The following is a 14,691-nucleotide window of genomic DNA, read 5'->3' as shown; positions in this document are numbered from 1 at the left end:
TTCGCCTGTTGATTTTCGAGACTACAATGCTCCCCTAGCAGGAGCCCAGGAAACGTAATAAATCCCGCGTAATCATGAGAACGATTTCATATTCATTATCTCATGCAGCACTGGCATCGTTGAAAAATCACTTTCAGAGGAATATCAATTGTATCTCATTCGATATAGCAATATATTGTTACGTAAAAGCTCACTTAAGATAAAGATGTAGGCTCAAACTTGGATATTATTTCCATTTCCGGTAATATTTTGCTGAAATATATATGAAAAAATCGGGCATTTGATTCGTTCAGTTGTTCAGTAGGCGCAGCTTCGCTTACGGGTGGTCCACCTCGTCAATTCCTGCGAAAGTTTCGCCTGCTGATTTTCTAGGCTACAGTTCTCCCCTAGGGGAGTGTGGCAGCTTAGGAAAAGTACGGAATGTTTTAATGGATCGTTATGTCCGACCTTTTACGTGCTATTACCAGACTGCATCAGATTTGTCATTGTTTGTGTGAAATGATCTCCAAAATCTATCAATTAAATGCAGTGTCTTCAACACCAATTCTCTCCTGTCCATAGGAAAATATTTTTCCTACTGCATCGCTATTCTTACTTTCGTTTACATTAAACTCAATTGTTTCTGGCCTTACTTTGTGAAAATCCATTCTGAACAATAAAAAATTATTGTACTTTTCCACACGATTTAATTAATACGACCGGTTTCGTCGCAGAGGCGACATCATCAGGTACAGAAATCGATATATTAACAGTTATTTTGTTGTTGTTTATCTGGTTGCTATTACGCGTTGGTAGGGGAGGGTTGCGTTGGGGTTGGAGCGTTACTCAACTTCAGGGGAATTTCCAAGAGGGGGGAATAGTTGACAAAAATATTCTCATTTGCTAAAATTCCATTCTTGATGTGCTTCCTATTCTCCAACTCCTCCAAGCAGTCCATCCTTCTCCCCTTTTACGCAACCCTCCCCTACCAACGCGTAATAGCAACCAGATAAACAACAACAAAAACAAACTGTTAATATAACGATTTCTGTACCTGATGATGTCGCCTCTGCGACGAAACCGGTCGTATTGAATAAATCGCGTGAAAAAGTCCCATAATTTTTTATTGTTCTTTTACATTGTTTCATCTTTTATAGCTCCTCCTTTGAATGCTAGTCTTTTCGCGTGGTGCACAAAAGGAACGTCGTAAAAAAGATTGCATTTTCAGCGCTCAATATTGATACGATGGAAGCGATTTCATTGGATACCATATTTCTGTCACACTTGTGTGAGGAACTGCCATTAATAGTATTTGTTTTCTCGACGTAAGTGTCGGTGATTCTTAATTTTAAGCATCCATAATAAAAATAGCCACAGCTCTTCCGAGATTTCGTCGATATTCGTGCATAAGAAATGAACAGGGTGAATCAAGCGAATGGTTTCAATCAATGGCCGTTTTCCTGAGGAGTGGATAAAAGTGTAAATGTAAACAATAGCGATTTTTTTTGCTTCTACGCATGCGACCACGGCTGATACAACAAAAATACCAAGTCACGTGAATTGGTCAAATTGGCATTCGATTTTTTTTTAAATCAGTTCCACATGGACCAGATCCAAAATTATCATTGTCTGGTTTTCAAAATTATTCGATCCAATAATGCAATTATTCAATTCAATAATGCAATTATTCGATTCGATAATGCAATTGTTCGATTCGATAATGCAGTTGTTTTCGATGAGAAAACTATATTCTAAGGTAGACTGGGAAGATGAGCGATACAGAACTTAAAATTTGGTGCTAAAAGTGAGGGTTTCAATAGCAATGAGGTGAGAGAAAGTAGCTTACTGTAGGAATATCTAACGTTGACCTGGTAGGCATTCTATCTGTTCAGCGAATGGATAGGTGCCTGTACGGTGTACTGCACAGGCTATAACCCTGTTCATAGCACAAGGAACCACGGTTCACACCACAGTTCTGGAAGAAACTAGTAATCTGGGAAACGACCGCGGGATAGTTAGAGGTGTAACTTTACAGATACACCAACAAGTGCAGGCTAAGTGCGAAAATATAACAGAGAAATCACGAAGCATTTGTCACAATTAAACAACTTCTTTAGAGCCATCCATGGTCCGCAGGGTGGGTGGCTTTAATAACAGTTTTGTTGGCGAAAGTTTAAGAGATATGGGTTCAAATCCTAGTCATGGCAAATGATTTTTCCCCTGTGAAATTTTCGCACTCTGGAATTAGTAAAAATATTTTATCGTCCACCGAAAGCTATTTTCTATCGCCACCATAAGTCAATTAATAACATCTGGAAAGCGCAAATATTTTGATGAACAAAGAGCAGGAATTCGGTTCATCTTGGAGGCAAGTTTTTTGCAATAAATATTCAAAATTATAATAGTAAAATTGGATTGGAAGCCTCTGAGGTAATGCTGGAAATAAAATGACGTGTCAAGGACGTTTTTAGGCTAAGGGTGAAGTGATTCCTTCATTCACCATCTCCCTGAGAGCATGGCATCTATTTATACCGTCGTGACGAAGTGATCTCGTGGCATAGATGGCGAAACATATATATTGTGCCTCTAGCAATGTTGACATTTTAGCGAATCGCAAATATTATGAGTGCGTAATGGGTTCGATCACCATTTTTTTATTATTGTCGATTTTGGTAGTGTTTGGAATATATGAAGAGAAAATAAATCCGTATTTTACGTTTTACGATCTAAAGCTTGCTCATCAAGCTATTACGGGCGTATAATTGATAATCATGACCACTGCATTGATAAGTTGATGACGTCACCGACTCATGCCGAGTGCGTCGCCGCTTCTCCTCGACCTCGCGCATCGGCATCACGCAAGTTTGTTGTCGTTCATTCTTTTGTGAGTGATTCTTTCCCTTAATGAGCGGTTCCCTCTCTGAATGAATCAATGAACCGGAACTCTAATGACGTCAGCGACTCATAAAAAGTGGGTGAAAACTTTCGCGTCTCCTTATTTTAAACATACGAAAGAATGGCTGAGATAATTGATTAAAATTATATTTCGTCATTACTTATTAATTCTTTCCATCTATTCAATGTTTATTTTCCTTTATTTCGGGTTGAGTGATCGACCCCATTACAGGAAGGTTTGATTGATGAGTGGGTAGCTCAAAGTGATATGGGCGCGTTTTAAAAGTGGATATATTGGAATATGGACCCAAGAACGTCGTCTTAAATTTAAAAATTTATGGCCTATTACGATGATGGTTGGGAGAATTGAATCGGGTGATATATTGATTCAATTTGAGTAAATAGGGAGCAAATATTTCATTCGCACAATCCCCGATGAATTTAAAAATAAATAAATTTACGATACAAAATTTGCTTTTTTTGTAGGTAAGTAATATCATGTAAATTTTTGTCCATCAAGAGTGGATTTTTTAACTTCGTCGCATTAGTTGCATTTTTGACCTAATAATGTCGATATTCAAATTCTTTCCATAGCTGTTTACAAGCTCAAATTTTTGAGGTCGAAGTTCAAAAAAAATTATCAAATTTAACTTCTTCTGCATAATCCGTATTCCCATAAAAATCTAAAATATATCATATATTGTTTTCGAAAGTCGTAGTCCTGAATGCGGTAGACAGCGTGCGAAGAGAAATCACGTGATACTTACTTATTTGTTGATCTTAAGGATGTTGAAATTATCATGTATTTTTCTGTAAAATACCATTTATGGAACTTTTTCTACTTTTCTTTAGCGCGCAGCGTTTTTTAAAATGGATGCCGCGCCCCTGACCAAATAGAAAAAAAAGTGAATTTCTCTCACCTTCGTGATCTGGGAGATCACACATGATGCAATGTATTCCCGAACTAATTTTTAATAATAAGAGAAAATAAAATATATCTGTGAACTCCTAAGAACCAGGTGAAGGTATAATTTGAAATAAATCTTAAAAGTTTTATAATCAAAAAATGTGTACATATATAAAATCGAATGGCATCTTGTTTAGTGTCTAAACATTGGATTTTGCATGCAACTTTGTCTAAATTGATTCCATCGTGTCACAGTTTTATCCAAAATTTGCCTTTTTCTAACTTAAAAAATAACGCTCGATGCTTATTGTTATAAAAGAAAAGTCTTTATTGATTCGTTGATTGTCCCGTCGTCAGGCTTTTAATAGTTGTCTGATGATTAACGCTTTTTGAGTCGCGAATGTTGAATTGATTGCTGTAAGCGACTTTGTACATAGTGACCATCTGTATAGCGCACATTATACCCCGCAAAGGGAGTTATTTGTTTTATATCATGTACGCTTACGCTGTAAAATATTTGTTAATAAATTTTATCATATTTTTCTACAATAAATTGAAATTTCCATTGTTTTCACTCCTATTAACCTTCATTCATTTTGTACGCATCATTTACGATTTGTAGGCAAGTAGCAGAAGATAGAAGCCATGCATCGATAGAAATTTGCCATCCCAGGTTTGCAAGATCACGTAAAATCGCTATATTGGTTAATATCAATCACTAGAGCCTTTAGCCATTTCGCAGACTGACAAACCTACGCTTGATCATCCGCGAACCTCACTTATTTAAACATCATTCGCCTTGAATATGGATTTCACAAGATCAAATGGATCGACCGAGTTAGTAACGAGGAAGTCCTAAGAAGAGTAGGAGAGAAGAGAAGCCTCATGAAAACCTTAACAAGAGGACGGAACAACCTTATAGGCCACATCTTGAGACATGATGGCGTGATGAAGACAATCGTCGAAGGGCAAGTGGAAGGCAAGAACGGAAAAGGAAGACCTCGAACAAAATATATGGAACAAGTAAAGAAGGATGTGAAAGAGAAGAAATACGTAGGTGTGAAAAGATTAGCTGATAGGAGAACTGAGAGGAGAGCTGCGTCAAACCAATCCTAGGATTGTTGACCAGTGATGATGATGAAGATGAATTTAACGGGTTTTCCGATGTTTTAGAAAATCGGGACCACCCAATGAGAAGAGACCACAACTGCCATACCACTATAAATACAGAACACGGATCATTCACGTATGACGAGATACTTTTCGTACCTCGAAACGTTGGAGAAAATGGACTCTCTCACCCGGCTGAAAACCCGAGAAAAACCTTATTCAGTCCATTCGCCGGGGAAGCACCAGATCTTTCATCGTTCTACCTGCTTTAACCCCTGCCTATTACCTCATTCTACGTCATCCTTAGCATAAGCAATCAATAATTATGGGGATAGAGGGCTTCCTTGCCTCACTCCTCAACTAGTGATTGCCTTCACAGATTCTTCGTCCATTTCCCTCACTTTTATATAGTTTAGATCCACGTACAGATTACTAATTAGTCATCTATCCCTCGAATCTACAACTATTTTCTGCATAGAGCACAGTAATCGGATATTCACGAATTATTTGAGCTATTGAATGCCAAGCTCAACCGCTGAGGAATAATTAGCGGAGATTGGTAGACGAGGTTCATTTTTTCCCCCAAACTCATCCATTATTGCCAATAGGATGGTTTCCTATTATATTTTTATTGACTAAAATGAAGGATTATTACTCCTGGAGTACGTATTTCACGCTTTTAGATTTTTAAATGGCGATATCTATTTTTCGCGATTAAAGGAAAAGTGAAAATTTTGAAGCGCGCGAAAACGCGACGGCTAAGTATGAATTCTGGGAAAAACCCCGTGTGACGTCGTTCTGGTTCCCGCTGCCGCAGGTGAGGTGACCTTGGGGCGAGGCTTTGAGCGCTGATACGACTCAGGATGCTAGCAGGTAGCAGAGTACCCTGCTAGCTGGTATCGCTTGGCTTATATAAGGATTATTATTAATACCTTATCAAACGAAGAAAACTTTTCGACCTTAGGTAGTTTTACTAGGTGATTATTAAGAGATGTTTCCCTGAGCTCTGTACCTCATGCATGCATTGGTAATCTCAGACGATGTAAAACTCCTATCTAATCGTATAGAAACTAGGTCCCTGTGACGTTACGTGGAGTGGCATCGCATGGGCGCCAATCTGGCCTTTTTCAGATGCGGTTAAAATTGACCATTGCCATTCGTCAAAAAATGGGATTTCTAAAACCAAACAATTTGTATATTATGAATACACTAATGGTGGGTAACGAATCGCAATCAATGCCTTTCGTTTTCTTTGATGAAGAAAACTACCCTATTAATGGCTGCATCGCGAGGACGTTCTCAGAGGAGTATCGGGCAGACTTCGACCCCAAGGGGAGAGAAATTTTACTCAGGTTTTTGAGGAAAGGCTGGAATCGATTCTTTGGAAGGGAAGACGACGGTCGAGTGAGATTTTGGTTTCGCTCACCTGCGCAGGAGGGCGAGATGAGCCTTTCTAACGGAAATCGCAGATGGTCCAGTCGCAACATAGTTTTCCGTGGAAATTTTTGGGTAGGTTTGATCTCCTCCTTTCTTGATGCTTTTGCGGACTTGTTGGCTTAATTTTTTTTTGGAACAATTTACAAAAGACCCGTACGAAGGACTTTCATCATCTTGGCTTCAAGCTTCTTCCTGGGGGTGGTAGCGACAACTGCTGAGGGCATCATAATAAAATATAGCGCATAAGCATGGCCGATTTGGAGATTGTTTACATTTTTATAGTTCATGTTAAAATAGTTCTTGGAGTGTAGGTCAATGTATGTTATGCAAAAAAGTTTTAGCCAACGTTTCTGTTTACTAAATATCATCAGGGCTTAACTTTGTACATATTTATTGAATGTCTTGACTTGTGTATCGTATAATATATTAATATGATATGATACGAATATTATTGATATATATTGATTACATGATATTGATATGATGTGATATGAATATATTAATATTTATGATATTTTAGTATCAATAAATATGTACAAAGTTAAGCCCTGATAATAATTTGAAATTAACAGAAACGTTGGCTAAAACTTTATTGCATAGAATACATTGACCTACACTCCAAGAAATATTTTAACGTGAATTAAACGAGGTCAAGATAAGGAAAAAAATAATCATTTTTATAGTGTAAGAGAACAAAAATCCACCCCCCCCCCCCTAAAAAATAACCTGAGAAATAATAGGAATTCTCTCTGGGTACATTTTAAAGTAAATAAAAATAATATAAGGAATAAATTAAAGTCAGGACTTAACTATCATCGTGAACTTATGACTTCCTTGCCCTTATATATTGAACGTGATATTTTTAGAGCTTAAAAACCAATTACGTGTTAAAACTTTGAGTACAAAATGTAAATAAATCAATAAATACTACACAAGTCAAGGCAATCAACCATTTATTAACTCGGTAAATGAAAACAAAATTAAGAATTTTACGCTAAGAACACTGAAAAGAGATTTTACTAGCTTTCATTTTGGCAAATTCATTTATAGTGTAATCAGTGTCCATTTGGTCAAGTAAATCATTCTCAATGGCCATTCTTACTGACAATTCGACTGAGAGCTTAGGCGCCCCATTTCGCTTAATGCCCTAATCGGCCGCGTTCATTAATTACCACTGAAGCCGGCCCTGCCCATAACGGAATTTACCATCTTTAAGATATTTATAATAAAAGCTGGAAACATCCTAATAAATAGGAAGGAACGAGCACAATTTTGAAAAGTAAGTGCAAGAAGCAGGAAACAGACATTTTATTAAAGGAATCCTTCCCGCATAGAGGAATAAAGGAGTTAAATTACCATCCTGAAAAAAATTCTAACATCTTCCCTACGATTATTAAAATTTTCAAGAGCAAATGTTCTTCGATTTTTGTTTGATGACATTGTGGTTCATTAAGAAATATTGTAAAATGGGTTATTTGACTCAAATTTTATTTGTTAATAGTGTTGTTTTCGTATCAGTGTATTTTTTGTAAAACATCGGTGTATTTTTCTGTCTCTTTACTTGCTCTTAGTTAGGTAGGCTTTTAATTCATTTATTTTACTTCTAATTTATGTTACCACCAGCCGATAGTCTGCTAGCAGCAATATGTATTACTTAAATATTTAAATTAAGAAAGAAGAACTTTGTACTTTCACATTAATATTTATTCACGACCATGGTTTCAACGTTAGACGTCATCCTCAGGTGAACTCTACAGAGGTCCATCACATCCTTTTATACCAGGCAAGGAGGGGTAGGGAGGAAGGTAATTAGGTTGAACGGATTGGTTAACAGAGAAGAGGGAGGGGGGGGGGGAAAAAAAAAAAAAAAACCTTGGTCATGTGGTATGGAAGAAGTTAGGGGGAGGAGGCTCCCTTATGGGGGGCACGGCAGGTGGAGGGGGGGGGTTGGAGTCCACCTGCCGTGCCCCCCATAAGGGAGCCTCCTCCCCCTAACTTCTTCCATACCACATGACCAAGGTTTTTTTTTTTTCCCCCCCCCCCTCCCTCTTCTCTGTTAACCAATCCGTTCAACCTAATTACCTTCCTCCCTACCCCTCCTTGCCTGGTATAAAAGGATGTGATGGACCTCTGTAGAGTTCACCTGAGGATGACGTCTAACGTTGAAACCATGGTCGTGAATAAATATTAATGTGAAAGTACAAAGTTCTTCTTTCTTAATTTAATTATGAATCGCTTTCACCAAGTTACGCCTCAAACAATTAATTTTACTTAAATATTTATTTATGTGCAGGTTTATAGAATTTATTTTAGTTCAACTGAATAATGCCCCTAAAAATTTTACACGGCCTGAAAAGTATACCTAATTATTCAACATGAAGGACATGGGCTGCAACAGCTACCTGGAGCTGAAGAGGCTGGCGGAGGACAGACAGAGATGGATGACTGCTGCAAACCAACCCAAGGGTTGATTACTTAGAAGAAGAAGAATTATTCAACTCTCATAAAATCATTTCGGAAAAAAATAGGGAAAGTCATACGAGTATAAGTGTGGAAACAATTCATCAGAATATGGAGTATGGACGTGAGGCGTGGACGATGACAGATGTCGAGTAAGTAGGGGGTGGAGGCATTCGAAATGTGCTGCAAATGAATGATGAGGATCATTTGGATCAACCGAGTTAGCATTGACGAAGTCCACAGAAGAAGAGGAGCAGAGAAGAGGAGCCTTTAAAAAACTCTGAGAAAAATATGGAACAACTTAACCCCTTGCGCTGAAATGACGAGTCCGTCTCGTCATGAACTTCTGATGCCAAATCGCACAATGATGAGTTTGTCTCGTCATCAGACTTAAGCAATTTAGCACTATTTAGGGCAACAAATAGATATTTTGACAAATTAACAATGTTAAAAACATCCATAGTACACATTTAGAGCTAATATTTCATTCATATTATGCATTGGAAGGAAAAAAATGATTTTATACGAGTAGCGATGGCGGTGTTCTCGAGGTCCTTACAGGAAGAGGATTCGTTGGTGAACAATATGAAATGATAACCACTTTTTATTTCACTGTTCCAGGATGATTAGAAACTACGAAATATTATTTCATTAGCTACCATTCCATTTAAAAAGAACAACAGGAAAAATAAATGGAGGATAGGAGCACAATATTCAGAAAATAAATTGAAGTGGAAGGGGTAAAGGTAGTTAGAGTAACAAGAATTTGATGAAACTTTGGTAAAATATTGTGGATTCATCTATTTTCCGGATTATCGCCGCGTTTCGTGGTCAAAGGTGACGACAGTTTCGCCAGGATTCCACCAGGCGTCTTCTGATCGAATAAAATATTCTTCAAAAGACGAAATTTTGATCGTCTATAGAAAAAGGGATTTCCTTGAGCCGTTTTTGATATATTTACCGGTAAAATTAGGATAATATAACATGGGCTGTTATGGAGAATAATGGTTTTTTCGAGCTAGCGAAGCTGTGGCAAGAATTTGTTGAGACGGCTTAAAATAGCAGCGAAATTTTGTGAAAAATCTCAATATTTACGGGAAAATATAATTTAATAAAAAAATAAGAAAGATATTTGCAAAAAAACTGCCTGAAACTGGTAAAATGGCCCCCGGAATCACTGGTACCAACATCGCAAAATGAAAATCACTACACTGACTTCGCCTAAACTACGCAAATATCTTTTCCGTCTCTTGCGTACGTCTTACATGTCTTTAGTTTATAAATATATTTATTTAGGATTCTTCACTCAAAATGTGACTATTTTAATCAAGGTGTGTCGTCAACAGTTCAGTGTGTAAAGGTTCGAATTGAATTGTTGAAACTAGTCAAGTTGACTACTGTAAATACCTTTTAAAAAATAATTTTTCACGTTTGAATTTGGCTGAGTTACAAAATTGCGCTCATGTTTTATTCTTAATTATGTTTTCTTTTGTTTGCTTTTTTGGCGAATCTTTTGCGTAAATAATAGGTGACCCGAGTGCATCACTTTACTTCAGCCGATGCCGCTCCAACATTCATAATCAGTCGTATAATAAGACCCGAAGGCCTGAGAAAGACAATCGTCGAGGGAAAAGAACAGAAAAGGAGACATCGGATAGAAGATACCGAACAGGCAATGAAGGATGTGAAAGAGAAGAAATACGTGGATGTGAAAAGATTAGCTGATTAGCGGAGAATTGAATGGAGTTCAGCTTGAAACCAAACTTAGGATTATTTTGTAGGAGGATTTTGCAGCTTCTTTCATTGATTACAAGTGTTCCTTTCGGTAAATGCTGCATCCGAATCATTAGTCAAAGAATGCAAGAAAACGATGGATCGCTCTCCCCGTATTGAGCGCAGCGGACATTTTTGAAAACCGATTAAAACGTGAGAGAAGTGGCGGCATCAATCAAGCACCTCGATTAGACAATCAATCAGGCTGGTTGGCCTTTATCTTTAGGCAAGTGATGTAGTTTGACCCTTAGACCATATAAACTATGTTGTGTATTCCAAAGGCCGATATATAACAAACTGACCAGCCTTACATGCATATAACTAGCAGACCGCCTGGCGTTGCTCGGGAAGGATAGTACCCAGAGACTTGGAAAACTTGGAACTGGGTATTCATGGTCACGTGGTAGGATTTTTAGGTGAAGAAACAAAGCAGGTATAATGATGCTATATATATTTTACAGCACAGGGTGGAGAAAACTATATAATATGCACGGGATCAGATTATACCCCGCTCCGCAGCATGGATCATTGCGTGTGTCCGTATGTGCCTAGACCAAAAATGTCGCGTAAACGCATAGCCTAGCAAAGAGGTTTGCAATGAGAGGATTATTAGTAAGTGAAGAATCCATTGAGCTATGTTTACCCTTTGAGCGTGTCAGTTGGTGAGTCTACCGTGCAGGATATCACACCACAGGAGTTGTTACACGTGACGTAACAAACTCAAATGAGAAAACGACGCAAAAGACACGTCAAACACAACCAGAAGTAGCACTAATGAATTTGGGAGCATGAGATACATCTACGTACTAACTTTGGTTGCAATCCGTGCAGCCGTAAAGAAACAGCGGACAGACAAACAGACATCCTCTTTTATATATATTATAGATATATTCCCGCCATCATTGTAGCGATCGCTATAGCTATCGCTCGAAAGGGACGGATCGAATGATGGTGTGATACACGCTGAAGACAAGCCTTTTCCCTGATGCGCGGGGGATCTCGGGAGTAGGGTGGGGTAGAATGTCCATGGAGGGAGGGGTAGGAGGCGATGGAAAAAGTGGAGATGGAGCGAGCGAGCGATGCGTGTCAAAGATGCGCTTTCCGCCTTCGTTTTTTTTTCTTCTTCTTCTCCTTCTGCTTATGCCTCCGCTGTTCCTCCCTCCCCATACTGTATGCTGCTGCTAGTAAATCTCCGTCTCCTCCTCCGAAGCATAAAATAAAGACGAGAAGTGAGGAGACCGCCTCGCGGGTAGTCCTCGCTCGCCGCCGGAGAAGGAGTGGTACTGTAGTTGGCCATGGAGCTGAGACATCAAACAAAGAGTGCGTATTCAAAGAGTTCCTCGAGAGTGTTCATCGTCTTCGCCTTGGCTTCCGCCGCGTCTTACTTGCCTCTGCGAGGAGTCCTCTGCGTCTCATGGAAGGTATGCACAATAGATGGGAATACTTCATTACTCCATAGACCATAGGTCCGCCGCATAGTGGTCCCAAATCGAAAAAAGCTGGCCAAAATTAATAACGTCGTAATTTGACCTAAAATAGCAACAAGAGTACATGTACCTTAGTGATTTTGATCGTCAGAATCTGATTTTGGAATTATTTTTACCATATCTCTTCATTTTAGCATTTTTGAGCTTGCAAATGGTTGGTGCCATAACACCCACTGCATAACGCCTTTTAGACTTGCGGGGTAGTATGTAGATATAGATCTAGATCTCACAATGCTAGTATCTCATTGAACCTTTTTTTGGAAACACAAGTTCAAAATGTATATTTGGTGTACCGATTTATGTGTACAATATTGGATTGTGGGCCGGCGGTGAAAAAATATATTTTATTCTAAGCTTTCATATTTCCTGCAAAACATTATTCATCATTTTAACGCACGGATGATGTAGATTCTCGTCATTTAGGCTTAACTTATACAATCTATAAGCATGCCACTGTTATTTGGTAGTACGTATTCAATTGTTGTTCATTACTTATTGTGAATGGACGTATCGTAATATTTAATTAGGTAAAGTTGTATTTTATACATTATATTTTCATTAGTTAAATGAGACATTGCAATTCTCCCCCAGGAGTTATTCAAACACGACGTATTTCGTCGTTATAACAACATAATCACGTGCAACATTTGCCTTTAAGTTCCCCCTTCTATGTGTTCTAATGCTCTAAGTCACAAAATGCATTTGATTAATGTTTTTGTGACAACGGAACGTGTCGCGTTCGCATAAACCCCGGGGAAATATTGCAATGTTTAATTTAACTAATATTGAGAGCTTCCGCCTACCACATTAGCTTTTTAACCATGTTTAAACCAAAGGCATTTCGCATAAAATTAAGCGTATTTTCAATCTTGATCCTTTACCCAGATACGTCGTAACTCTACATACCCCGGCACGCAACGTGTTAAGTCAAAAATCCTTAGATTTTTTTTGACGCAGCTCTCCATTCCTCTCTCCTCTCTGCTAGCCTTCTCATAGTGACATATTTCTTCTCTTTTACATCCTTTATAAGTTGTTACATGTAATTCATTAGGGGCCGTCCCTTGCCCTTTTCCCCTTCCACCTGTCCCTCTATGGTTGTTTTCATCGTTTGTTTCATTATGTTGCTAAATAAGTTATCCCGCCTTCTCCATGAGGTTTTTAGAAGACATCTCTTTTCTGTCACTGTTTTTAGCACTTCCTCATTACATACTCGGTCGATCAGTTCTATCTTCATCATTCTTCTGTAGCTTCATTCGGAAGCCGTTTCACTGCAGCATAAAAATAAATTGCATTCGAATTATCCAGAGGAGGCCTTTGCCATTGTTTGACAATAAAACTTGTGATAAAGCATTCACACTTATGCACTGAATTGTTGAGGCCTTTACTTTGCAGAATTCCATTATATGGTTGGAAGAAAATTACTTTGTTTTTCTACAAAACACACACTTTTTTGCCGACTAGTTTCGGTACACTAGTCGGCAATTAAGTGTGTGTTTTGTAGGAAAGCAAAGTAATTTTCTTCCAGCCATTCACACTTAAATGCAAGCGCGATCGGATTTATATAACTGTCGACATTTTTACGCAGACTGTGGTATTAAAGTTCATTTTTCTTAATTTTATTTAGAATGCAAAATAACGTAGTTCGAGTTATTTCCTTCCCCCATTCCAGGGATCAATATTTTCGAAGTTTGGAATTTTAATGCTTTATAGCTTTTGTATTGTTAAATGTACGTCCGATGTGAAGGATAATTTAAACTACGTGGAGACAAGAGACATTGCAATGCTCCATTCCCATGTCACGACAAATAGGGGCATTGTTGAGGTATCCAGCGGTCGGCTATCCAAAGCCTGCAACTCTATTAAAATTGTAAAGTGCGTTTATCAGTTTGCCTTTTGAGGCAGGTCATGCCAGCCTCTCTAAATGTAAATACGTAGTCCGTGCCTGGCTCATACAAAAGACCTTATTCAATTGATGAATGCCGGTCATTGGACAAATAAGTGTATGCGATTAATTCCTGTTACTTTTGGATTGAAGGATATTAGTATCTTTATCCTTAAACTTATATATGTCTATGACGAATACCAGAGCACTGCAGTATCTTTGCAACCAATTAATGATTTTATAATTATGTTATAGGATACACTCACTAGGTGATTCAACCTTAAGGTTGGTTTGCATATGTGAGGATACTAAGCCACAACATAATAATAACAATAATAATTAACTCATTTATTGCTCTAGGAGCTTTAACTCCTTTGTAACATAGAAATTGTTTAAGTGGTGAGCAGTACAATTAACATAGTAAACTGGAATTAACATAGTAAAACTGGAAAATAATAAATTATAAATATTTCCTGTGATGCACTGTCTTTTACCTGTTTCGGCATATCGTTCCACAGCTTTGAGGCAACAACAGTAAATGATTTCTGAACTGTAGCTGTGCGGGACTCTCGGGCATACAAAAAACAGGGGTCTTGTCTTGTAACAACATTAGTGTGCTTACAACTGGGGAGAAAAAAATCCTTTAAGTACAGAGGGCTACCATATTTAAAGAGATTGAACATAAAACAAGCCATGCTATATTTTCTCCTTGATTTAAGATCAAACCAGGACAGCTTTTTAAAATAAGGGGTAATGTGTTC

At 38.1% G+C, this 14,691-nt stretch overlaps 1 protein-coding gene across 1 annotated transcript in view; it reads left to right on the top strand.

The window, feature by feature from the left end:
- The first annotated feature begins 11,768 nt into the window (after nucleotides 1-11,768).
- LOC124161450 (A disintegrin and metalloproteinase with thrombospondin motifs 3-like) overlaps nucleotides 11,769-14,691 on the top strand; it is a 68,658-nt gene continuing 65,735 nt past the window's right edge. The window contains exon 1 of the mRNA XM_046537772.1: nucleotides 11,769-11,982. Coding sequence (XP_046393728.1) covers nucleotides 11,857-11,982 — 126 coding nt within the window. The 5' untranslated portion in view covers nucleotides 11,769-11,856. The remainder of the gene's footprint in view (nucleotides 11,983-14,691) is intronic.

The sequence above is a fragment of the Ischnura elegans genome, chromosome 6 (genome assembly GCF_921293095.1).
Source record: "Ischnura elegans chromosome 6, ioIscEleg1.1, whole genome shotgun sequence".
Lineage (NCBI taxonomy): Eukaryota > Metazoa > Arthropoda > Insecta > Odonata > Coenagrionidae > Ischnura > Ischnura elegans.
Note: the sequence above shows the minus strand (reverse complement) of the source record. Positions and strands in the feature narration are given on the sequence as shown.